The sequence below is a fragment of the Myripristis murdjan genome, chromosome 16 (assembly GCF_902150065.1).
Source record: "Myripristis murdjan chromosome 16, fMyrMur1.1, whole genome shotgun sequence".
Taxonomy (NCBI): Eukaryota; Metazoa; Chordata; class Actinopteri; order Holocentriformes; family Holocentridae; genus Myripristis; species Myripristis murdjan.
In genome coordinates, this window is record NC_043995.1 from 17,389,878 (window position 1) to 17,415,832 (window position 25,955).

At 42.6% G+C, this 25,955-nt stretch overlaps 2 protein-coding genes across 2 annotated transcripts in view; both read right to left on the bottom strand.

The window, feature by feature from the left end:
• Positions 1 to 3,198: 3,198 nt before the first annotated feature.
• rbm24b (RNA binding motif protein 24b) lies at positions 3,199 to 8,893 on the bottom strand. The gene is made up of 4 exons (XM_030071834.1): positions 8,513 to 8,893; positions 8,012 to 8,135; positions 7,579 to 7,633; positions 3,199 to 4,534 (listed from the first exon to the last, which is right to left on the bottom strand). Exons 1-4 carry the CDS (start codon positions 8,681 to 8,683, stop codon positions 4,177 to 4,179), a joined length of 708 nt encoding a protein of 235 aa, XP_029927694.1. The 5' UTR covers positions 8,684 to 8,893; the 3' UTR covers positions 3,199 to 4,176.
• Positions 8,894 to 9,981: 1,088 nt separating this feature from the next.
• Positions 9,982 to 25,955, bottom strand: part of kif13a (kinesin family member 13A) — a 42,144-nt gene continuing 26,170 nt past the window's right edge. The window contains exons 19-40 of the mRNA XM_030071820.1: positions 25,664 to 25,807; positions 25,265 to 25,414; positions 24,401 to 24,565; positions 23,519 to 23,692; positions 23,228 to 23,379; positions 22,994 to 23,126; positions 22,653 to 22,799; positions 21,963 to 21,995; positions 20,810 to 20,909; positions 20,534 to 20,660; positions 20,393 to 20,448; positions 20,174 to 20,298; positions 19,194 to 19,370; positions 18,995 to 19,087; positions 18,710 to 18,862; positions 18,396 to 18,473; positions 18,227 to 18,277; positions 17,622 to 17,712; positions 17,352 to 17,503; positions 15,716 to 15,880; positions 12,478 to 13,714; positions 9,982 to 11,721 (exon numbers count right to left, since the gene is read on the bottom strand). Of these exons, the coding sequence (XP_029927680.1) occupies positions 11,588 to 11,721; positions 12,478 to 13,714; positions 15,716 to 15,880; positions 17,352 to 17,503; positions 17,622 to 17,712; positions 18,227 to 18,277; positions 18,396 to 18,473; positions 18,710 to 18,862; positions 18,995 to 19,087; positions 19,194 to 19,370; positions 20,174 to 20,298; positions 20,393 to 20,448; positions 20,534 to 20,660; positions 20,810 to 20,909; positions 21,963 to 21,995; positions 22,653 to 22,799; positions 22,994 to 23,126; positions 23,228 to 23,379; positions 23,519 to 23,692; positions 24,401 to 24,565; positions 25,265 to 25,414; positions 25,664 to 25,807 (3,837 nt within the window). The 3' untranslated portion in view covers positions 9,982 to 11,587. The remainder of the gene's footprint in view (positions 11,722 to 12,477; positions 13,715 to 15,715; positions 15,881 to 17,351; positions 17,504 to 17,621; positions 17,713 to 18,226; positions 18,278 to 18,395; positions 18,474 to 18,709; positions 18,863 to 18,994; positions 19,088 to 19,193; positions 19,371 to 20,173; positions 20,299 to 20,392; positions 20,449 to 20,533; positions 20,661 to 20,809; positions 20,910 to 21,962; positions 21,996 to 22,652; positions 22,800 to 22,993; positions 23,127 to 23,227; positions 23,380 to 23,518; positions 23,693 to 24,400; positions 24,566 to 25,264; positions 25,415 to 25,663; positions 25,808 to 25,955) is intronic.

Below are 25,955 nucleotides of genomic sequence, written 5' to 3' on the forward strand. Positions count from 1 at the left end.
CAAAACTAACCAAGGCACATTTTGTGAAAGAATGGAATACTGATGGCTTACATCGTGTGATAACCTTCAGCCCAATACTAAACAAGAACACAGTGGCCTATAAATCATATGGACAGTAGGCATAAAAGAAGCGACGGATGCATAAACACGAGACCTTTCTGATAGGCAGGGAGAAAGTTTTCTAAAGTTTTCATCAAAAGATTACTCACGTTGCCAGCTACAATATGAGTCTCCGCTTTACGCCCCTCAGGATTGAAAGGCTTCCATTGCAGCGCCAGCGGTGGCCACTTTGATAAGAGCTCAGTCCCACCGCTGGCACTGTGAGGTGGTCTCCCAACGCCCCCGTGTGGCGGGACGGGATTCCCCGTGACTGACTGATGGCCTAATTACTCATGTCGAGCCTGATCTGAGTACTGCACTGTGATGAAATTCACAAAATATGCTTGTGCGTAATACCTTGGACAAATGTATGGAGGTGTCAGGAGGCCACAGGATTTATGGTATTTGGTAAATGCATTTCTATAGCACTTTATAATCTAATGATCACTCAAGGCGTTGTACAGTGTTTGCCCCACAGTCACCCATTCACTGAAAGTGGGAGTAACTAATTATATTTACTCGTGTTATTGTAATTGAGTAGCTTTTGGGGTACCCTTCCTTTTTTAACTTTTTTAGGGTCAGTAATTACTATAAAAAATAATTACTTTTACGTCAATACATTTTTGCTTGAGTATCTGTATTTCACTTGATTTTTAATCCCATTGATCAGGGATAACAAATGATACATGACAGAGTGTGGAGCCTTTCACAATAAAAGCTCACTCAGCAAAGATGAGAAGAGGAATCTGGTTCTACTTTATTGGTTCTACTTTTTGTCACTCCCAAATTTCCATTAAAAGCTGCATGATGAAAAATTAAACATGATCGATGGAAGCGAGAGTCATTCTAATTCAACTGGCAAAACAACAACAAAAAATAAATAAATAAATAAATAAAAATATGGAATAAGTGAAAAAATGGGAAAAAATGGGACTAATATCCCATGTGGCCTATGTGGACTCATCATTTGCTTATTCCACTTTTGTCAGTTGAGTCTACAGGGTCCTCACTTCAGTTAACTCTGGGCGATTTTGCACAATGCAACTTTGAAAGAATCTAGTTTGAAACGTGTACTCTCATCCTTTCATATCTGCATGGAAAAAAAAAACACCTAACAGAGTTACTGATTTGAGAAAGTGACTCAGTAACTTTTACTGCAAGTATATTTAAAATGACCTACTTTTTACTTCACTGTTACAACAGTACTTCTAACTTCTGTAAAATCTGAGCAGAGTAACAGTACTTCAGCTTTAGTATCAATGTGGACTACTCTTTCCACCTCTGCCATTCACACACTGATGGCAGAGGCTAGCACACAAGGTGCCAAGCTGCCCATCAACAGCGGTAAGAGGTTCAGTGTCTTATATTAAAAAGGTTCATTTGGCCTACAAATTAATGTTAACCACAGTTTTTCTTTTATAAAGGCCTGTAAGGTGAATTGTTTGTACCTGACAAGTTTCGGCTACCTTGCTTCTGCAGCCTTCATCAGAGTTCAGTGTCTTGCTCAAGGACACTCCAGCATGCTCTATGGAGGAGCCAGGGATCGAACCAGGAACCCTCCAATTAACCTCCAGAGTCATGTCACCCCATGGCTCAGCAGGTAGAGCAGTAGAGCCTTGGGATGAGCTTATCACAAGCCTGCAAGGAGCCTGACGAGGGTGGCCTACGTTTACTTCACTGGGCCCACTAACCTATGAGGAGATGAACTCAGTGGCTTGTGCCCTGTGTCTGTATAAAAAATACTACAGCTGCCTGTCTGCCGCATGCACTGCAGGTCCAATTATCAGTGCATCAACAGCATTATTGAACCACTGGGTTAGTTTAGTGGCTGTGATTAGTGAAGGATTCTGAACAGGTGGGCAGAGGAGAGTAGCTTCTATGTGAACGGAGCATTAATGGAACAGGCCAGTCAGGAAGATGTTTAACCACTGAATCAAAATGAATAATAACATGTGGCAATAATAATAATATGTAACTGATACAAGTGTTGCTGAAACATTCAACAACTTATTTAGAGGTTGTTGATTTCTCCTGGCTGTTGGTTTCTGGCAAACTGCTGTGGATTCTCTCAGCCGTGGTTGTGAAATGCAGGAGGAGGGAATTCACCTACTTACTATTTTGGAGTCACATCAGAGCAGGTTCACGTTACAAGGGAATGTCTACGCTGTTTCACAATTCAGAAATAAATCAACATCAAACCGCACGGCGACATTTCAAGAGCACAGTAAAAAATGGATTTGTTGTTGGGAAAGTGCTCTGTGAAAAAACACGTGTTGCCCATTGTTATGCAGTGTCTCAGTTTCTCGTGACGCCTTTAAATTTGTCCTCTGTTGTGAAGTTAATACCATCTACATCTAGCTCACTGGGGCTGATTTTGTGAACTTGAAAAAGATACACAGACCACTGGACATGACTAATTCCATGACAATATGCATGGTGGACACTGCAGTGGGACTAATCATCCTGTGTACACAGATGACACACAACTGATCTGCTCAATCTGCTTGTTACATTAGAAGGCAGCCCAGTATCTTTAGCAGTTGTCACACTGATTAGAGGGCTACATGCACTGTTTTCCCCACCTGTTCTCAGCTTTGTAGCCCCCACCCACAACTGTGACTTTCCTGTGACATTGGTTGTACCCTGGCAAATACATTCACCGCAAGACAAAGCGAACCAAGTCACTGATTTGGCCAAAGCTCAAAGGTTTAAAGAGAAAATATTTTTTTTAAACCAATGTTCTTCGTTACTAAGCTCTGAGCACAGCCTATAAAGAAAACACAGACAATTATGAACGTTGAAAGTAAAATCCCTTTTTATTTCACATTAACAATTGCATTATTTTTAATCATGCATTATAAAATGCAAGGCCAAATAAGTGATGGCCTTGCATTGCGAAAATGTATGACGTCTGATGACATCACAGTTTTTAAAAAGGTAACATGTTTTCCACACAGTCTTTTAACAAACTTGTCAAGTATAAAAAAAAAGATACATCAAAAGGATTTAAGAATCTATTTGAGACGACAAAAAAAGAACTATGGAAAACAAAACAAAAACACCTTAACTTATTGCTACCTTTCCATTCATATTTTGTTCTTTAATTACATAAATAACAGACAAGGTATAGCACTTTGTTTAGCCAAACTTAAATTTTCATCATATACTCATCCTTAGCAGAAGAGCAGCATGTGGACATTTCTAGTAACATAAGCAACATGACACAAATTAAAGGGTTTATTGCTGTAGAGCTCCATAATAAATACATAAATATCAAAATTTAAAGGCACATCATGAAAAGATTTGTGAAACTGAAACATTCATATTCAATTATGTTTCTCCCCTCTTGCTAAGCTTAGCTGAGGTGCAATTTAAAGGGAAGAAAAGTGAGTGCTTTTACCAGCTACAGCTGTCGCCCCAGCACTTTGTCCCCTCTACTGTCAGGGAGATCTGCTGTGAAGGGAACGAGCTGAGGGTATCCAATCTGTTTCACTGCAAAAATACTTATAAAATAAGAACTATTCAAACAAAACACTGACTTCTCTATCATTACCTGCATAGCTTTGCCAAATAAAATAATGGTCCAAAACTATCAAATACTGTATGGTGGGATAACACATTCTTACAGTAGGTTTGCAGTATTTTGGTTTGCTTTCAAAGGACTGGGGAAGACACCTGATCATAAGACTTGAATGCACTTGCGAATTCCATACAAATTCCAATGCAGTACACATACAAAATTCAGCAACGATTGATATTACGAGGTCCAGTCAGTCTACTTAAATAAACATTATTAAATATTTTCCTGCTGAATAAATATTAAATATGCATACAGTAGTGACAAAATACTGATCTCATTTTAATAAAAATATACAGTAACTGCTTTGTCCCTTAATATCTCGTGATTTTCTTCAGGCTCTTTGGTAGAAGCAGTAATAGTTATAAAACCAAACCAGGGCTGACATCACTCAGCCTGACAAACATCCTGCCTTCCTGCTCTCAACACTTTGCCCTGTCTTGGGGGTGCATGTGACCTTCCCTGCTCTCCTCATGTAGTGTAAGGTAGTTTTCTAGTTTTTACTGCATGCGGTCTGTCTGCAGCTGCTGAGGCTGGTACTGGCCAAAGGCGGCAGCAGCAGCGGCTGCTCCTGGGGTAGCGGCAGTCGCCAGTGGCTGCTGAACGGCGTATCCATACCCTGCTGTAGCCATATAGCCTGCTGGTGCCGGGGAGGCCGCGTACGGGTACTGCTCATAGGCAGCAGCGGCAGCCGCAGCAGTGGCTGCAGCAGAGTACTGGGCATAGGCCGCTCCAGTATAGTCAAGGTACGGGGAAGTGGCAGCAGCAGCTGTTGCCGTGGCAGCAGACGGCTGCACATGAGGGATGACCACGCTGGGCTGCACAAAGGCTTGGGGGTAGACATAGTGGGCAGGGATCCTGTAGGACAGATAGAGACACACAGGGTCAGAGCAGAGCCACAGCCTCGCGTCTGTCAAAAGCTGAAACTAAAATTGTGAAAAAGTGAAAAGCAGGCGCCACAAATACGTCAACCCAGTCCTCAGTTCAACACAGCAAATCCATTCATTAACAACTGAAAACCCCTACTCAAAAAAAGAAAAATTAAGAAAGCAGTAAAACCACAAGGAAAACCAAGCGCTTTTTTTATTTTTGAGTTTCAGTCAAAAAGCAACTGAATCTGAAATATGGCATTAAGAAAAGACAGCCCAGCCCTGTGCCCAGTGTAACTTAAAACTGTATTTCTCAAAATGCGAGCTTATCGCACAACACCACAACATATCAAGAAATGAAGTGGACATACTGTCCACATACTGTCACACCAAAACCACACATACAGGCATGCCCACACATGTTAATAAGTCCTTAAACACAAACAAAAAGTAAAACAAAAGAAAGAGCCTTTGCAAAAAAACAAAAAAACAAAAAAGCCAAGTGTCTATGAAAAATGGCTAATAAATCGATTCAGTCCTCGTAGTTGGTGTGGTAACTGTACAGTACCTTAACCTTTCAAGTGACTGCTGAGCTGTTTTAGGATCTGCAGAGGCCCCAATATGTTTATTTGTTGGACTGTCAAAAATACACTGAACTACTGTAAAATATAGTATGAGAGTAGGAGATCTGCAGTGGAAGAACAAGATATTTAGAGCAGAGTAGAAATAGACAAATATAAGCCTGAGTAGCGATGTAAATTTGGCCCCCTTTACACTGATGCATTACAGTCACAGTAAAGATGTTGAGCAGCAGGTGGGGAAGTGTTATAACTGTCCATAGATGTGTGCCTTTAACCCCCTCCCCCAGCTTGCAGACAACTTAGACCCCCACACAAACATACACACACCAACTTGACTGACAGGGGAGGCTGGAGGCTGCTATTTTTGCTCCCCTTGTCATCCCAAAAGGACAGACCGGTCTTCTCTCCTTCAGCAACACATGGCATGGCACTTGTCAACTCTAATGGCTGCCTATGTCACTCTACTGTTTCAGTGACCTTCCCGAATTTCTTTCTCTGTTTCTTTATTATTGAACAGCAGCCATTTCAGCTGATCGAAGGCGGCGCTCTTGTTGCAAAGTGGCGTGCCTCCAAATGATTCCAGAAAAAAAAAAAAAAGAAAAAAACACAAATGGTTGTTTTTAATGTGGCAAATGCATTCACTGCATTGTACACACTGCATTGTAATTTTCAACTCGATGACTCACTGTTACGTGCCTTGTAACAAGATCTTATTTACATCTTATATTCCAGGGCTAAAACAGCTTGGGTGACTAACCTCGTCTTTATGGGACAAGATGGGATGACAGTTTGTGGCCCTGCGCGGTCAGAGCTAAATAAAGGTGCTTTGTAAATCACTGGGACACATGGGTAATCCCAAGAACAGAACCAAACAGGACTCATGGGCACATGGCTCGGCCCACCTGTTGTCTACAGGCAAGCAGCCCTGTCTATGCCATACATTATTAACAGCACCGCTGAGTGACTCCCATTTTCCAGCTGAATTTGAGAGGCCATGGAGATCATTCTAGTCAACAGCTGTTGCCTGTGAGACCATTTAAGTTCTCTGTGTCCCACTTGCCCCAGTGAACATTTGGATCCACTGTCTAAAAGATGAATCACTTTGAGTTGGTTTATTGCATGGCTGAGATATGTTGATTTTCCACATACATTTGTAAGCCATCTCACATCTAAAACTTGCTTCATACAGACTTTGATGAAAGTAGTGTTACACAAAACGTTACGTTCCACACTAAATGTAAGGTTTACCTTAGATCCTGGGCATTTTCAGTTACCTCAGATGCTGAACTAATACAGAGATATGGCCTCACAACAAATTCAGAGTTTATGGTGATTACCATTCTTCATTAGTGTTTTCCCTCTTGTCATTCTTCTTGTACATTCTCCTTTTTGCACTAACTTAACAATGAACAAAATCGGGTGTTCTTTAAAAAAAATTGCAATGCTAGGAATGCTCACTGTACTGTATATGTAAGCTACAAGTGAAAGCAATGGGTTAATATAGAAGACATAAAAAAAAAAATCACAGCATGATGGGTAAATACAACAAAACAGAAAATGAACTCCCGCATGCAAGCCAGTGGTTGTTTTGTTGCAGGGGATCGATTCTGAAATTACACACTGAGTGGTCATCAGCCCCCTTCTGACAACAAAACATGAACTTAATGTTAACTGGAAAAAATGAGGAAAAAAAAAGAAAGAACAGGTCAAATAAAAACGGCAGGCTAAAAAGCACAATCACTCATTAAAAGGGAGAAGAATCAACACCCCATGGCAGAGTTACGACTCCCTCTCAAAACCCACAAAGTCTGCACAAAATGTTCTGCACCCCCCCGATTCCCCCACTGCAAGTAGAGATAAGCACACAGTTAAGCTGAAAACCACTTCATACTGGAAACAAGGCACACACCAATCTATGTACTATGGAAAACTGGAAAAAAAAGACTTCCATGCATCTAGTCACCATTTCAGTTCGTTTGTGTATGAGTATACAGGTAACACTTTAGTGTTCTGCCCAATGCAGACTCAGCTATTCCTCAAATCATCATGTCCCTTCATCAGCTATCTTAACCGTTATCGACCCTGTCAGATCAGAAAGAGATAGACAACATAAAGTCAATCCTGAAGTAGCTGGGGACAAACTTCCTTCACAATCAACGCCAAGCAGAAGTGCACACATCGACACTCTCATGTCCTCATTCAGGATTAAATAGTTGGAGATTACAGAGCAAACGATAAAATACCATTTATACAGCAATAAAAGCAGTGGTTCACAAAAATAAATAGGCCTTCAGATTGGAATTAAAATGTATGAATATCTAGGCTACTGGAGAAAACATTATCCGATATGACTGCACTAGCTGATACAACTGACAAAAGAAAATAATCATATTTTATTATTCTCTTCACACAAATATTGTGGGAAACATTTGTGTTCTGCAGCGTAACATACCCATAAGGCCTTTGGATGAATGCTGGATGGATCTGAGGCACACCAAATGAGAATCCTATAATGAAAACAGATGGTTTTTAGACATATCTCTGCAAACCCAAACTCTTCGTTAATGCAGTGGAGATGATTTTGCGGAAGATGTTCTGATCCTTTTGCATGTCCTTCCAAGAGGTGAGGTAAAGAAAACAAAGAGCAATGTCAATCTACATTAAGTGGTGGTTAACTGATGTGACCCTGTATTATCAAAATGTCAAGGTGAACACTGCACTGAATCATTTCAGCACTCTTTTACACTACAGCAGTGGCAATCTCATGTATGGATATGTGTGCGTATAAAAGCATTGCAGCTGCTGTCTTTGCACGCCACCTTGATTATGCATGCTGTGAAAAAAAGTTGTGGCAGAGCCGTCCACCAGCGTGTCCACTCCCTCACCTGGCTGCATGACCCTGGGCTTGGCCCCCAGGTAGGCCAGGTTCACATTGGCTTTCCTGCCGTCTATAATGGGGTTGGGGTCCTTGCAGGCTCGGTCAGCAGAGGCCCGGTCAGCCATGGTCACCTACAGGAAACACATTGCACAGATTGTTCACTCCCCTCATGGAGATGTTTTACTTTTCTAGTGACCTGACAGCTCAAACTCAATTTTCTCAAGTTGAGAATGATCATCTGACAGTAACTTTGGTCTAACCACAACCAAGATCCTATTGGTTCTATTTTCCCTTTCTTAACATAAAATCACTTTTCTGCTCCGACTATGTTGCTGTTATCTTATAATAGTTTTAACCTTGCTGCCACTGTCTCATAACCTCTCACTGACAACTGAGTAAAAATATCCCTGCTACTGAGTTTCAGGTTTGATATCGCGGACTGTGCACGTGTGCAAGCACCTCGGGTATATACCAAAACAACAACAAAACATTTTGTGTTATTACTTACAAATCCATAACCTCTGGATTTGCCTGTCTGCCGATCCGTGATTACAACAGCCTCCTCAATGTCGCCAAACACTTCAAAATATTTCCTGAGGCTGGAGTCCGTGGTGTGGTACGGAAGACCCCCCACAAAGATCTTGGTGTAGGTGGTGTCTTTCTGTGCCGAGTGCATCATTTGTGTTTATAAAAGTTGGTTTCCTCGATGAAATATTAAAGTTCAGCACGAATCAAGTCGGCAGCGCGTGGATGAAGTAGCCGAGCTCCCGAAAAATGTGTGCCGGAGCCTCAGAGGACACCTGTTTGGCTGGCAGGAGGTCTCCCAGTTGTCAGTGTCAGCTCTGCACGGTGGACACACGGAGAGTTAACTCCACCCAGATCCCTGCACACTGCCGCTGACCCCCCCACTGCTGGAGCAACATCTGAATATACCAGACAAGAGGGAATATTCACTCTTTTTTATGAGGCAAACTGAGGAGGTGAATTTTTAACTGTTTCCTGTTTCAAATGGTGAGATGTAAAGTTAGAAAGGTCTCCTCGGACATGCAGCTTTAAGGGATATGGAGGAGGGGGTTGGGAAGGTGGGTGTCCTATTCAATAACAAGGTTCTGCTGGCCTATATTCAGTGTAAGTACAGCCAGCCATTAAAAAAAAAAAAAAAAAAAAAAAACAGACCATCACTTATTCAGTAGCCTAATCCCCAAGATAAAAGCTCAGAACTCCTTTGGAAAAAAAGAAGTCAATCTTATTTACAAAATTAACAACCTATGTGGTATTTGGCCAACACACTGTTAGGATATCAGTAGCCCACAAACAGATCCACTTAGGTGATGTGATGTGACAGGTAATATCCGTTTCACCCAAATCGCAGTTTTCCATCGTTTATAGAGGCGTATTGGCCTGAGGGGGGCGCTGTAGCAGAAGTTCAAATTTGAGCTGATGTCCTAGACCCCACTTTCACAAAATTAGGAGGGATCACTCATTTGGCAGTATGTGGCTGGGAGCATGTTTACCTGTTTGTCTGTGCTTCAGCCACTGATAGCCAACAGCAAGTTCCAGGGACTCATAAATCTCCCTGCAACAGGAAACTGTTTTGCCCCACTGAGAACCCATAAAGTGGAGCAAACAGTGCTGGTGACATCTCACTCAGTGAAGATACGTGATCTCCAAAGGAACCGATACTGACACTGTAAGAGGTCATCATGTGTCCTGTTTGTTGCAGACAGTGGATTAAAAACAAAAAAACAAAAAACAAAAACCACTGGAATACCCGTCACTTATGAAATGTTTTTGACAGAAAATAAAGAGAGTGAACTACATTTTGCTGTTAATAAAATCATATACTTCGAGTTACGTTCTGAAATTCCGGCAAACAAACAAACAATCAATCAAACAAACAAACAAACAAACAAACAAACAAACAAACAAACAAAAAGGTCAAGTTAAAGTGATCTGAAAGAAGAGGCAACACAGTGCTTTGATTGGAAATGTTCTATTCTAGAACATTTTGTACCAATTAAAACAGTTTGTTGAGATACATTATAAATACAATTCTGTACATTATAATATTGTAAATACTATGTTCAAATACATTTCTATTTACAACTCCTGTCAGGGAGAGCAGCTTTGATCTTTTCTTTAAAGTAAGGTCTTGGGTTTCTTTCATTTACTTGAAATTACAGCTTGAATATATAACTATCTCTAATCAGTTCCACAGTTCACCACTTCCATAGAAAATACAAGTTCATAGGACAAACTTTCTCCGAACAAAACTTATTCCACTTATTTTCTTCAGTAACCTGATACTGTCCATCACCCATTCATCCAATCCTCCAAGTAGAAAAAAATGTTGGCGTTTTGAGTACCTTTGAAAATATTTAGTGTAACACATTAGTCAATTAACATAAAATACAGATGGACAATTGATCAGCAAAGTATTCAAGGAATCAGTCGTTGAGGTTGGATGGCATTTTGAATGCCTCTGGGCATCACGTCATCATACACAGGCTTGAGGTCCATACACTTGGGTATCATTTTTAACTCAGTCGACAAAATGAATCCTTGTTAAGGGGCATTGTTCATCGAGTAGTCTGTGGTTTACATGCCTGCCTTTAGAGAAAAAGGGCAATAAGGCATCATTATGTCTAGGCCTTGGACAAATCCTAGCTGCTTCATTCAGCTAATAATAGTGATGACCCAACTCAGGCATTTTCAGTCCCATCACTCAGAAGCACACAGGAAATGTTTTATCAGTCCAATACGGAAGACAGTTGGTGAACTCTTCAAGAATCCTTTCCAGTGCAAGCATTCAGACAGCAATGGCAACAGTCCCATGCTCAATGGGGAGTATTTCCTCCCCACTGTTACAGTACTCCAATAATATAATTAAACATTTAGAGGGCAACATGATAACTGCAGTCAAACACTGAAACCAACTCAGGTTTTGTAGATCCGCCCACTGTTCAGGGTATGTGGCATTAGTCATAGAGATATGGCACTATGCTTTACTTGGACACACAGATATATATTGTATGTTTCCACATAGATTAGAAAAATATGATATCACTTTTAACAGCAGATACAGAACCCTTGTTCTTTGGTTACCCCTGATATATCATATTGATGTAAATATCATTGTAATGAACAGTAGTACATTCTTAATCTTAATATCCTAGATCACTCCACTTTGAGCCTCAGGGAAGGATGCATTGTCTTACAAAAATATTACATAATGTTCAGGAACAAATGTAAGAAAAATTACGTGGATAATATTTTCATATGGAGTCCGAGTTAAAAGTTAATTTCTCTATCAAAAATAACACAATAGAAAACTCAGATATGTGCATAGTGAATTTTCAGTGAACAGTAACAAGGATATACCTTCATTAAAAGCACAGGTCAGATATGCTTCAGGCAAGCAGTCACACTGACAGAATAAATCAGTTCAGTGATTTGAGTGATAGGAGGGATGGAGGGAAAGGAGATGTACTGAAGTCATCTTGCAGTTCACCCTAGGCACTGGAACTGAGGACCATCCCCGGGGTCCTTGTTAGGTGTTGGAAAGCTGGTCCTTCTTTGGGTCCTATCTGATGAGAGTCTGGGGTTCTGTGTCCATCGAGGGTGGTCCTCTGGTGAGACGAGACGGCTTCACGAACACACCATGGCCTGGTGGACAGCGAAAGTACACTCTTCCCTGGACAGTCCCATTGTGCTTACCTAGGAAGGAGCAAATATAATCTTTTTGACTGAAAGTCACATACATGTTGAGTTGCCACAGTTGAAGGATGCCTTAATGTTTACATCACCCTCAGTTGTTTATATCAAGACCCGCTGAAGTAGGTAACCAGTGCAACCAGTGCATTAGGCGCACTGGTTGGACATCTCTCTGTTAAAAATTGCCAAATTTAATCACACAATCACTGTGGGAATACACTTGACTCTTGCCTTGGGGACAAAATGATGTGAGGAAGATGTAACCAAGAGGCATAAGATGGCCTGAGTTGCAGCAGCAGTGAGACACAAAAAGACACAAAAACATCACATTTCAAAACAGTGGCAACAACGGAGAACTGTTTACATATTCTTTTTTTTTTTATTGGAAAAAGGCAGTTATCAGTTAATTTCTCTACTGTTTTTTGGCACTGGCCCATAGGTTCTCATTATATTCCCCCTTCTCATTCTCATTCCCATTTCCTCTCCAACTGATATTTTTCTTGTTAGTTACAAGTAGTGCAAGATCAAGTCTCTTGATCGTAGAATGTAAACATAACTCGTCCTTCAAGTAATGTGACATGATGTCACCCCCACGCCCAAAAGATCAAATCATCTGTGGACTTGGAGATTACTTACAGCAAAAGAATTTCATTCTGTGTCATTTCTCTGATCTTCTCAAATGCAAACAACATTAGCAGTCTGTTAAAAATATCAAGACATAAACCAACAAAAAGCAACAAAAAGCTTCCAGTGACTTACCCACTGCCAGGTCCAGCTGCACACCAACCCAGATCCCCTTAGCAAACTCCACCCCTCCAACATAGTGGACTGTTCCTCTCCTCTTCCCCACCCACACCTGCTCTCCAGGGGCCATCCAGTCAGGAAGCTGGGCAACAGGTGAGCTCTCATCCCCACTGGAATCACCGGAGGGCTCCGCACTGCTAGGGTTTGGGCTGGGACAGGGACTCCCATGGGGCAGATCTCCCTGGGCTGGCTCCTGGATGGGAGGTTGCCCTCCTCCTGCTCGCTGAGCCGGGGAAGGTGCAGAGGCTACAGGTGGAGTTGAAGTTGTCACTGGGGATGAGGCCAGAGTTGACACCGGCACTGAGGGTATGGTTAAGGCTGGGGCCGGAGCAGGGACTTGGTCAGGGGCAGAAATCTGGGCTCCGATTGGACCAGAAACTAGAGCAGTGTTTGGGCCGGGCACAGGTACACTGACGGAGTCTTTAACGCTGTGACATTTGCATATAGAGGTTGGGACATTTTCAGGGATAGATGTGTTGATGACAACAGAATTATCAGAGGTCTGCTGATTGCCAGTGTCATTTGTTTGTGCATTAACCTCTTTCTTCTGTTGGCAAGTAGGTAAGTCCAAACCCTCCTGCTGCCATCCCTCTGTAAACTGTGCTAAATCACCTTCTCCGATACCATCATCAGCCCCTTTAAAGTCAGTGAACTCCTGGCTGGCACTGAGAACAGAGTTGTGTGGCAGAGGGGATGTTTTGGGAATACTGATGGGTGAAGATGCTGGGGGTGCGAGGAAATCCTGCCCGCCACACGCCGAATGAGGAGGTTGCCGGGTATCACCCCCTGCAGAAACACTTTTGGTTTGGGTGCAGCCTCTTCCAGTGGGACAGGAGAGCGGATCATGGGGATCTCTGGTGGCACAGCTGAGATGGTCGGAGCTCTCACTGGCACTGAAAGGCATGTCGGATAGCGTGGCATTGGAGGCACTGTGTGAGAAGTAGCCACTAGTGCAACTGCTAGCCGTGGGGCTGCGAGACACCTCTCTCTCTCCACCTGCACCACCACACCGGCTTCCTTTCAAGTCAGAGTGAGCGGACAGAACCCCCTCCTGACTCTCAAGAGTGGCGTTGTAGACTTCAAAGTTGGCAAAGTCCTCTGGAATGTAAGGCTGAAAGCTGTTGTGGTCCTGAAGGCCCCGGTCCAGACTCAAGGTCATGTCCACATCCGTCTCTTCATCGTCAGAGTCCTGCTGATAAAACCAACACCAGCAGGACACAAGACAAATCCCACCAGGCACAATTTCAGCCATAGCACGTACGGAGCAGAGCCTATACCACCTCTGTACTTGTAAACGACTGACTGAAGACAATGACAAGATGTAAGATATGGTAATGGAACATGGACACAGTGTGTGAATTTAGGCTAATCACTGATAATGTGGCACTTTTTTTTCTCTGCATGTGGTCAGCTTTATGCTCCCTTATTAACCTTGCTTTTACCTCTTAATGTCTGCGCTTGATGTCTGTTGAGCCATTAGCTGGTGAAATTCAACAGTATGCAGAGTGTGCAGCAGGACAATTATAGCAGTGTGAAGCTGCGCAGCAGTTTGTGTAACCCTTATAGCAAAGCCTTGAAGTGTATGCGTGTACATATTCAGCATTGTACGGTTGAGTGTGATACTTACAGCAGTGTGTGGATATGTGTAGGGATACAGCAGTGTGTGGCCTGTGGAATATTTTGCTGACTGTAAGCAATAATAGCCACATATCCTCTACACCTGGTGCTCATACCAGGTGTAGCGGTGTTTCAGTATTTTAATTATATCTTTAGTCTACTTTTTTTTAAGTATTTAAAGTTTTATTATTTGTTAACCTTGTGTTTTTCGTCTCCATCTATAAATAACTGCTCAAAATTTAATCTTGTACACGGAAAATAAAAGAGCCTTGAATCTTGAATTTGTGCATGACAAATACTTGAGTTTGGGTATGCACAGAACATGAATGGAGTGAAACGGACATTGTGCTGTTTGGCTGGTACATAACAAAATGGCGATTCTGGTTATTGGCTATGACAAGTCAGAACAGCTGGAAAGTGTGTCATACTTGTTTGAGAACTGCACAGAGATGTTGTGCTGTAGCCGGGGCTGTAACCTAAAAGCAGAGATTACTGAAAGAATTGTGACATTTGAATTTGTGTTCCTCTTGTGTTATATAACAGTCAAAACTCACCTGAAATCTGACATTTGTGACAAGGTATGAAAGTGTTTAACTTTTTTTAAGATTATTTTTTGGCATTTCTATTTCATTTGATTGCTACAACTGAGAAAGACAGGCAATGCAAGGGAGAGAGGGGGAAATTAGATGCAGCAAAGGGCTTGGTGCAGAATTGAATTGTAAGACATCCTCTGCACTGCAAAACCTCTCACCTGAAAGAGTCAGCGTCTGGGTTTCCATCCACCTATTTCTATTCGCATTTTCAGAAATTGCAAAAAAAAAAAACTTGGATGGAAACGCCAGGAATTCGAACAACGGCCGAAAATTCGCAAAAAAGTTTTTACGCTTGGAGGGGGTGGATTTCTCAGCGTATCGATAAAAGAAAATGCGACTTTTTGCTGTGGAAACAGGTTTTGCGAATAAACGATGACTGAACCGGATACCACGTCACACTTCTACGCTACAGTCTTATTATTAGTTATTATTATTATTATCATCATTATTATTATTATTATTATTATTAGTCTCTTATTCCTTATTTAGGATGGTTCGGTACGAAGTTAGTGCTGCCAAAATAGTAACCAGACTTCTCCCAAGAGCCGGCAAGTTCAGCAGGAATCTGTCCATGATCAGCTGTTGAGTGTCAGCTGAGTGTTTGTTGTTGTTCAGTGGACACAGACGCTATCTTATGACATCATCTCACGGCGCACTCTCCTCTCAATAATCGCAAAACAAAACTAATGGAAACAGACATAAATTCGCATTTTCTTTTGCGCATTTTGACAAAATTCGCTCAAAAATTTCGATATATTTGGATGGAAACCAACCTAGTGACTCGCTGCAAGTTGTTTTTATATGGAATCTAGTCCTGTGCCATGACAGACCATCCTGATATGCTCAATTGAATGGGAAAGACCGTTCTACTCCATTCAAGTTCTGTGGCTGCACGTCTATGTGTGTGTGGTAGAGCAATGTGTTGCAGTACAACAATGTGTGTAACACCTGAAGCAGTGTGTGACAGCGTGTTTAACACTTACAGCAGTGTGTGGCAGTGTGTGGCTGAGCTGTCTGCTGGTGGAAGTGGAGGTGGGGGTGGAAGTGGAGGTGGAAGGCTTGCAGTGGCCCTCGCTGCCTGCCCTGGGCCGGCGCCAGGGGCAGGGAGGGGGGAGCAGTGCAGGGCTGTCCACACATGAGCGCATGCTCTGCAGATGGGTCAGAACAACAGCACACACTTCACACACACACAAAGCATGCATGGAGCTGGGCAGGCCAGTTTTACAGTTAGTAGCATGCAGTACAAATTTTAATGAAAACCAGTGCTTGAAGTGTTCTCTGTTTGGCCTCTATGAGTACCAGCAGTGAGTACAACTTCTTGTCCAGCTGCACATAATAATACTCCTTGTGCCTCTTTTTCACATTTACACACACTGTTGTGGACCGTAGCCAACAGATTCAGGCTCTTGCTATCATGTACCATAATGTCATATAAAAGACTTCTTTACCAGACTATCATACTTAATGTACTTCAGCTGTCTAGCCATCAGCACTACACCTCTGTCATTCTACTGCTTCCACTATGACTCGTCTCACCAATTCACTGCTAACAAGAGTTAAATTTGCAAAATTTCAATTTGAGAAAAAAGTTGGATCCAAGCCACTTCAAGATTTCCAGACCAGCTCTCAGTGAATCCAGATCCACAACTCCCAATCAGGGATGATTCTTTCCATTTAAGTTTCATCTTACTGACATGTTATGTTGTCTAAGCCTGTAGACGACACAGAAAGGAAAGGGACAGAGAATGTACGTATGCATTACTCTCATATTATCTTTCTCTCTATGTTTGAACTGAATTCCAATAAAACTTCATTTATTCATCCACACAGACTTGTAGTACTTGAATCCAGGACTCAAATTCAAGTCAGAATCGGACCCTTTTTCTCATGACTTGCGTCTCGACGCAGACTCGAACACTAATGACTAAGACTAATGCGTTAACAATCTTTGGACCTGGAAGCCGAGCTCAGGCACAGGTAATGTTTGGACAACTCAAAATTGGTAACTGACAACTGACAGGCCTGCCCCTTTTTTCGGTCCACTTCAAGCACTGATGAACACCAACATGTTAGTGTAAATGACTGGAACAGCCACAATATACCAACATCTGGAATAATGGTGTGTTGAAGAATTATTACCAACAACACTTCAGACAGAGGAGTTTATCTGTGCTATCTGTAATGTCTGAAAAGTTTGGAGGTGTTTCAGCACCAGTTACTGTATGTCTGAAAGTCCAGTTTGGTGTTGTGGCTACCCCTGGTTGAAGTCATGCTCCTGTAAATCATGCTGGTCCAGTCCACGTCAGTGTACAGTAACATCAACACTGGGGGTGGTACCATATGATGGGATATGGAGCTTTGTTTTCAGTCACACAACAATAAAGCCATTATCATCAGTAATCATCAGGCAGCTTTGGAGGATGAGTAATTTATGCAAATGTAAACATTTTACAAAGTTTTAAGAAATATCATGTTGTGAAAAACAAGCAATGTAATGGAAGGGAAATGAAGGGAAACACAAAGAGACAAGGCAATGAAGATGCTAAGAAACAGAGAAGGGATTGAATAGGACATGAGTCCTTCGTTGCAGAGTGAGAGAGCACGAATCTTCCTCTTTACCTCCTGTCCAAGCAGTGGCCGGGCTTCCAGTGCCTTCTTAGTCTTGTTCTCCTCTTTGACAGGCAGCAGAGACTTGAGGAACTGCGGTGGCTTAGGGGAGAGGACCTTGAATGGGCTGGAGTTGAAAAATGTGGGACTCTCTGGTACCAGGCCTGTGTGGGAACAAGCAGTGGTAATCCAGTGACAATGAAGCAACACCAAGAATGCTCCTCACTCCGAGGAAATCTGGATAAGGTCTATTTGCTATTACATAAATCTTCTGCAGCTAACCTTGGTTCTCCTTGTTTTTGATAGGGGTGCTACAAAGTGAGCCATCCTGGAGACTGCAGTTCAGGCTGTCCGCATGAGAATCACAATGGTCCTAGACAATTACACACAGGTTATGTTGCTGTAACCAAGTATCAAAAAGTTGAAGAAAAATTTGTAATTTGTCTCTTAGACAGTATATGCATCTATCTATCTATCTATCTATGTTTATTTATACCAAGGTCAGGACATCATGTGGAGTCCTCTGGTATGAAAATGGAGTTTCCATAGACACTTCATATAAATAAATACATTTTTATTTAGCCAATGGCTTTTAGCTTCACAGAGACGCCTTGGAAAGCTATGCGGTTTGACAAGGCTATTCATAGTCAAGGCTATTCATATTGGTTGGTGAGCTCACAAGAGCAACTTGATTTCCATTTGCACTTTGTCCCATATTCACGGCACACACAGTTTTATGTGATTCAAATCTTGAGATTATAGAATATTTTTGATTTCAAAATGTGGTTAGCAGAAGCAAAAGAAAACTCCGGTGTGATGATATTAACTAATTAACTGCTTTGTGATCAATATTTTAAAATCTGTGTGTTAAGGTATGTGTGACTTACCTTGCAGTCTTCATCCTCACAGCCAGTTAGATCTGTTTTACTACAAGAAGACTGGAGAACAACAAACAAAATGTTATTATTAGTATCACAAATTGTACTATTTTATGGCCAATGGCCAATTATTCCCTTGTGGTTCAGCAGGCGGTGCAGAGAGTGATGTGCATCTTACATGCTGTACATTAGGTGTGCTGATACTCCTTCTTAGGTGTCTCCCCTTAGCGGAGAGAGCCTCCTTCACAGTCACAGCCTGGAAAGATAAAAAAGAAAAACACAATTCAACCAGGTCAGACTTGCCAATCACCATATGGCTGGATTCTTTACTGAGAATCCATCCTTCTTTTTCTTTTTTAGAAAATAAAGCAAGACTTGAACAAACATCTTTTTATTAATGGGCTGATCATGATTATGGAAAAGATTAGACCAATTAGCCATTGCATTTTATTGCTGTTTGTGTGTCTGTGAGCATGTTACTGTAAACAATACCTGTCGTAGCCTCTCTAGACTGATTATGTTTTCCACTTCCAAAACTCCTCGTGTATATTTCTCTATGTAGGTTTCTCCATCCTGAGTTTCTTCGCTGTCGCCACGGGCGGCCATGAGGGCCAATGTTTCCCTCTCCTCTGGCTCCTCTGAGGCCTGCAAAGGTAGACAAATAGACAGAAATGTTAAGAATGTCCTCCAAAGTGATTACTTGCAAAATAACTGGAAAGAAGTCTTCCTTTTGTGTAAAACCATACTTTGCACAGAACCAGCAGTCCTGTATTGTACCTTTGGTATGTTGGAAACAATCTCGTAAGTCACACCACAGGAGTACAGCGTGTTCTTTAAGGACATTCTTCTCTTGAGACTCTGAGTGAAGCTCTGTATAACAAAAATGTCAAAAAATAAGGCAGAAGTTTAAAACAAACTCTACTGCTCTGCTGTGGGTTGACCTCCAATGATGAAAGCTGAATGTTCTGGTATTAACCTGTTTGTTGTAGATGTTGACAGCGATCCTCTTGCGGACCACCAGCTCCATGGAGGCGGGGTGGCTGAGCTGCACTGTGGCTTTGATAATCAGGTAGATGCGCTCATTGGGAGATGTGACCCGGTTGAGGTGCACAGAATCGTGGATGGACGAGTCCCAGGAGCAGACAGCTGACACCTTATGAATCAGAAATGTAGTTGATGGATGTGCTTCCACAGAGATGTGCTTACAGAGAAACTGTGCCAACAGCCTATGCTTGCATGAGGAGTGATGAGGATTAAATGTGGTTATGTAGTTGGGTCTTCCTTTACCAGTAAAGTTACAATTTCATGGCACTTGGAATGAACTATTAGCATTGTCAGGCCGGAATTGATTACTGTATGGTTTATGCTGTTTGGTAATATCAAAGAGAAAGAAGGAATAGCTATTTTTCTAAGCGGTGGTTGTTCCTATGCATATTGCTGCCCATGCAATTATGTGACTGCATAACTGCATACAATTTTGAACATAATTAAGGAGAAAAAAGCTATTGTTATCCTGCCTTTGTGTGTTTCGCAGGGAAAGGAAATTCCAACAATGCTGATAGAACTGATAACAGTTTTTACAGATTCATAAGACAGATGCATTTCAGGACAAGGCCTTTGTCTGGATTTGTAAAATCAGCTGATGGAAAAAATATACACATAAAGCACACTAAAACATTCAATAGATTCACTACCTATACAGCTTGGTACTAGCAGAGGATGTAGTAAATGTGAAAAACTACAAATGACTCATCTACAAAAATTTTAAATAGGTGAGGTGTGCACTGATACCTAAAAAAACAACTGCTAAATCACCTACACAGTGACCTAGACTTTTCTTTCTTGAAGTTACTTGCCAATTCCAAGCACCCTGCTGAAGTTATTTCACATTACCATTTCTGTTAAAAGTTCCCTTTACGGCCACAGGGGGGCAGAAATGTCAAAGCCATGACTTACCTCCTCATCACTGTGCCTGATGATAGGCAGATAGAAGAACTGGCTTCCATGCTCCTTGGGCAAGATGGAGTTAACTCCAGCAGCGTGGGGCCCAGTCAGCTGCTCATTTACTGTCAGATTATCCGCTGGCGGCACAGCCGAAAGACAGTTAGTCACCGTTTATAATGCCGGGGGGAAACCTGTGAAATGTCAATGATATAATGGATGGGCCTGACTCACCATTCAAATCCAGGAAGAGCACAGGGATGTGAGCCTCCATTCCAGCAGGTGGGGTCCTACAATCAGTTGAACATGGAATTAAAAATTCAAGGGATTGCAATGGTCAGTGTGATATGTGTGTGTACAGGTGTGTGTTTTTACCAGTCCGCAGGAGCTCCAGGTATGCCACTACCAGGCGCAGGGACAAGCACAGCATTTCTCTCTTCAGTCAGGCCTACCCACTGTTCCACTAGCCGGGCTTCACGCTCAATATCCTCCTCTGACTTCTCTGGATACGCACAGAAAGGATTATAGAAGTTATGACAGAGGAGACAGAAGAGAATGTTGAAGACGAGAAAGAATATAGGGATGGAGCCGGTGGCACACAGCCTATAACAGCCAACCCAACGATCCTAGAGCAAGCATCAAGCGACACACCTTGCTTGTTGATGATTTTCTTGATTTGTTCGTCAAGGTACTCCCTGCGTTTGATCAGAGCCTCTGACCAGCGCTCTCGAACACAGTTGAGGTCTTCCTCCTGGCAGCAGAGAGAGACCAGAATCAATGCAAGCTGTCTCCAGAGAGGCGGAAGATCTGTCGTTAGAGCACAGCAAAGCTAAACCAGGGGAAGGAGAGGGTGCACAGGGCTGCCCCATCTGAAGGTGTACCAGACTGCTCCTGGGTCCTGGGTCCTCTATTATTAATACGGCAATGGCTAATGTACTGGAAAAGCCAAAGTCAAAGCTAATCCTGATAAAAGTCCCCAAATAAAGGGTGTTTAAAAATCAAAGCCTCCAGGTCTTTATTGTCGGCTGAGAAAAAGATTATGGTGGGATTATATTAAAAAAAAAAAACCTCCTCGCCAGCCTAGACCACACACATACACATACATACACAAATCTCCCCAAACTATCTGCAAATCACACACACATGCATGCATAGACACACAGACACACTCACACATACACACCTGCATGCACACACAGACACGTTCTCACATGCAATCACAGCCACCCAGAATCCTACCTGAATGCATGGCAGATCAATCACAGAGAGCAGAATCCCCTCTGCAGCTTCCAGAGAACCCAACAAACCTCAAAGCCAACCAAAATTCAAATTTCTGATGCCAACAGACTTCCACCATGCAAAGTACTGTAAGTCATGCAGCCATGCAGTGCCTGTGTGATTAAGTGAGACATACTGCTCCTGCAGCTTTTCAGTAGCGACAAGCAATCAGTAGCGTTAGTGTGTACAACCGGAGGTAAAGGCGAAAAGAGCGGGGTGAGGTCCCTGGCAGGCAAACTGCTAGCTGGGGGCTCAGACATGGGTGGCACTGTACTGTGTGTAGAGGGATGCCAAAGAATGGTTGGTGTGACTGATAATTACGGAGTCAGAAATCATCCATATGTGCAGGTAGTGTTTAATAAAGCACTCCTTTAGTTGGGAGAGGCACATCCCTCTGCCTCCTGCCTCCCACCCCATGTCCTCAGCGACGGGCCTAGTTGGCAAACACATGATCAGCACTCGGTTTTCATCATGCCTGAGAGTGAACTATAGTGGGAGCGGCAGCAGTAGCAGACTGAGATGGTACCTGATAACTATCCATATCGTCTTCCACCTCTCTCTGGCAGGAGAGAACACACTCAATCACATGTGGGGAACCAGAAAACGCCTACCATAAGGTGTCACTGCTGTTGTAATTTCCTGCTGTAATCTCACTGATGTCAAAAGTTCAACCTCAGATAATATTTCAAATCTGTGCTTGAAGTCACACAAAGATGTGCTTTTGTGTATTTATAGTGTGACATATGGCAATTATTATCAGCCACATTCTTTATTACTAAAGGCAAAACTGGAAACAATCTCTGATATCAATCTGCTATCTAGATTCTATGATGCAACTGCATCCTGTTCACATCAGAGCACAGCAATTCATGTTAACAGAACAAACAAAGCTAACAGAGCACCGATATGAGCTGGTACATTCCTCAACTTTTTATATATTCACTGTCACCAACATAGATGAAACATGAAGGGCACAAAACCCAAGAAAGCTGAGACACCATTATGTAGACACCACTAGCATATAATTCAATTTTTTGCATCACATAAGATTACGATAAGATTATTACTGTTGATATGCAGTAGGCTCACAGTCTAACATGTGCATGTGTACTGTGCATGTGTGCGTATATGAATATATATGAGTATATGAACGCTTGTGCACACATAGATATACACTGTTTGCAAAAATGTGTGTGTGTGTGTGGTTTCCACTGACCTGGTAGCTGTCGAGAGGTCTCTGCAACTTGGTGGAGCGAGCGGACACACAGCCAATAGAGACAGACAGCACAGCCTCCACCAGCAGAGGCAGAGTGCCTGAATGTTGCACTGGCTTCACACACACCTGCAGCCTCCGGGAGTGACCCTGCTTGGACAAATACCCAGGTATAATGTGCTGCTTTAACCATTGTCTCCGATACATAACACTCCACTTTCAAACTATTTCAGCTGCATTTTACAACGGCAAGTGGATAATTCGGTTATGATCCTCTTAATTATGCATTTCGTGTAACACAGCTGGTCTGGCCAGACAGTCCCTCTTCATAGTTTTTCTCTGACCTGTCGGAGTTGGAAGACTCCCCCAGTGCTGATGTCCTTTCCAGGCTGCAGCTCCACGGCTGAGTACTCCCCCTGCTCGTTCAACTCCTGGATGGAGGCCCACAGCTCGATCCTGCGAGACACCTCACTCCACCTTGAAAACACCGCAGCCAAGAGTGATCAAGGTATGAAATGAGTGTCTGTTTGTGTATATCTATGCATAAGATTGAGTGCAAGTTGTGATACATATTATACCTATCTCGGAGTGTGCGGGTCTTGGCCTGCAGAGCATCTAATTCCCAGAATGAACGTCCATTTCCAGCACAGCGATGACCCCACACCTCAATGGCTAATGCCCCGTCTGATATAAACTCCAAAAACTCATCTGTTACATGCACCACATAATCCTGCAATGACAGAGTTGGGATACTGGAGTATTCAAGAATAAAAGTCACTAACACACCTTGGCATTTCATAAACTGTATTACATGCATTAAGTATTAGCAAGCCTTCCATTTTGTGCAGCACCTTGTCCCTTGTCCTTACCTTGCAGTGATCAAACTGGACAGTGAACTGGGCATCAGGGCTTCGGGAGGAGGGAGTGTCTGGACTGACCATGGGAGGAGCCACGGTGGGCTCAGCCTGCTCCCAGAAGGTGTACTGACAGAAGACGAAGTTGGACAGGTTAAGTGGGAGCCCTGTGGCCTCCCTGATCCGCACCTGCAGCAGAAACACAAGCGCACTGAATGGAAAAGAGATATCAATTTCAGAATCTACCTGTAGACTGATTTGTGTTGCCCGTCCCTAGAATGTCTTCCACTGGAGCTTTACAGTAGACTCACCCCTGGAAATTTCCTTTGTGGTACACAGGTGTATGGTAACAAACAGTTTCGGCTTTTCTTTCACCCTGCTCTAGTTTCGAAACATTGTTTGGATGAAATTTAAAAAACTGCAAACTTGTACAAATTATCTCAAAAATATGATACAACTGTTATATGCTGTTATCTGAGACAAACTGGAACAAACAGGAGTATGATTTGGGTGGACTTTTCCTGTGCAGACTACAACAATATTGTCTTTGCTATTTGTTTTGAATGGACTGCTTGCAAAAGTGTGGTTATGACAGCCTAATAACACAATCAGGGTAGTGTCCAAAATCCATAATTTAATTTCTGGATGTGTCTGACTGATCAATAAATTCTGGAAATACTTTTGCATGTTGAAGACGGGTAGCTGTCATGGTTGGTCAAAAATGGAGCAGTAGTTCTGCGGAAATTAGAGTGTGGATTGGGCCGCATATTTTTATGTCCGAACCTGACCCGAGCCTGAGATTTTGCTTGTCCTCCATTGCTACATTACATTTTCTGCCTGAAATAGCCTACATGTTGCCTTCAGCGTTGTCACTGGTTGTAAACTGGTTGCTCATACCCTGCAGGTGAGCCTCTTGGCCATGTGGACGATCTCCCCGTTGGTGTCCATGACTTCGTAGCAGCTACTCTCACTGGAGTTCTCTGACGAGTCGTCTCCACCAACCAGGCGCTCTGGTACGGCCCCGCTAACTCGCATCAGTTCGATGTGTAGCCTGCCTGCCACCTGTAGGAGCGGGGAGACAGCATCGCCCCAATATCACCATGTGATCCAAATATTCTTGGATAAAGCATGTTGAAAACTTTTGCTTGAAGAAAACAAATGTTTTTAAAGATTTTATCATCTGTTGTTTGGAAGTAATGTTTGACGAATTTCTAGCAGCACATTTTTCTCTCTCCAAAACTAAAGCTACTAGCGGAGTTTCAGGAGTAGGACCACACCTCAAGCACATCTCTTACGGCATTCCTATAAATACCCACCCAACCCACTCCTACTGTTTTGCTCTCGTATTCTGCACCCATCCCTCCCGCCCTAGTTCTCTTTTCTTCCTGCTCCTTTTTCTTCTTCTCCTTCCTCCGTGGCGTCCAAAGGGGGGTCCGTCATGCTCGGATGCTAAGGCAGATTCTCTACTGAAGGTTCCCCACACACAGTCAGCTATCCCAAGAACAACAATCAAGCTCAAACCTCAATCAATCATCATCTTATCAATAAATCATTTAAATGTCTCTTGTTGATGGTGTGGTCCTTGCTAGTGGATTGATTTTATGGGGAAATAAATCTGTCATGTGGAGTCATAAAAGTGAATACCAGATATAACCAACAATGAACATAAACATCAGTGTAAAAAACTCTGGGAAGCTGCACGTTAGTATCCAGGAAGCAATTTATCCCTGTATTTATCTGTTTATCTTGGTGTGCCCTCACCTCTCCCTGTTGGCTAATGATGGGGACAGCATACTGCAGTCTGACATCGTGGAAAAGGCACTCCAGAAAAATGTTGGCCACTCCTATCAGGTTGTGGTTCTCCTGTGCCTCATAGAACGGGTCAGTGTGCCTGCTGTTGGCCCTGTAACACTAAAAGAATGGGACACAATAATCCAAATCAGAAAACATCTTGAAGGTAAAATACTTACTCCTCTTTCTGCCCTGTGTATTGCATAAAAACATAATCCAATTGACAACTAAATCATAGCACCCACGTAGACTTATTTCCTGTAATCATTCCCTCTGAGACATCTCGAGAAACATTTCCTACTTGAGGGATTCTTTCCTTTTTTACTTTTCCACTCATTTTCTTCTTTTGGCCCATTGTCTGTTTCTCACCATCTCCTCTGTGCCTTCCTTCCAGTCTCTGTAGTGGTCTCTCATGTCCACCAGTTTGTTCTCCAGCTTCTCAATGGTCCACACTTGAGTTCCCTTCCCTTTCCTCCGGACCTGAATGGCTGGCTCGCTCACTATGGTCCCACGCTATAAAAATGTCAGTGCACATTATTATCGTGGAATACCAATCACATATGTCCAAACAAACAGTGAAATCAGACATCTGTTCAACTACATGAAAGCCTAGATATCATTCAAACACAAATGCCTCAAATCCCAGCCAGAGATTTTATTT

Excerpts from the sequence above, each read along its gene's own strand:
- rbm24b (XM_030071834.1), bottom strand. The coding sequence starts at position 8,683 with ATGATGCACTCGGCACAGAAAGACACCACCTACACCAAGATCTTTGTG. Across the intron at positions 8,136-8,512 it reads AATCCAGAGGTTATGGATTT|GTGACCATGGCTGACCGGGC; the intron begins GTAAGTAATAAC and ends TGTTTCCTGTAG. Across the intron at positions 4,535-7,578 it reads TTCATCCAAAGGCCTTATGG|GATCCCTGCCCACTATGTCT; the intron begins GTATGTTACGCT and ends TCTGTCCTACAG.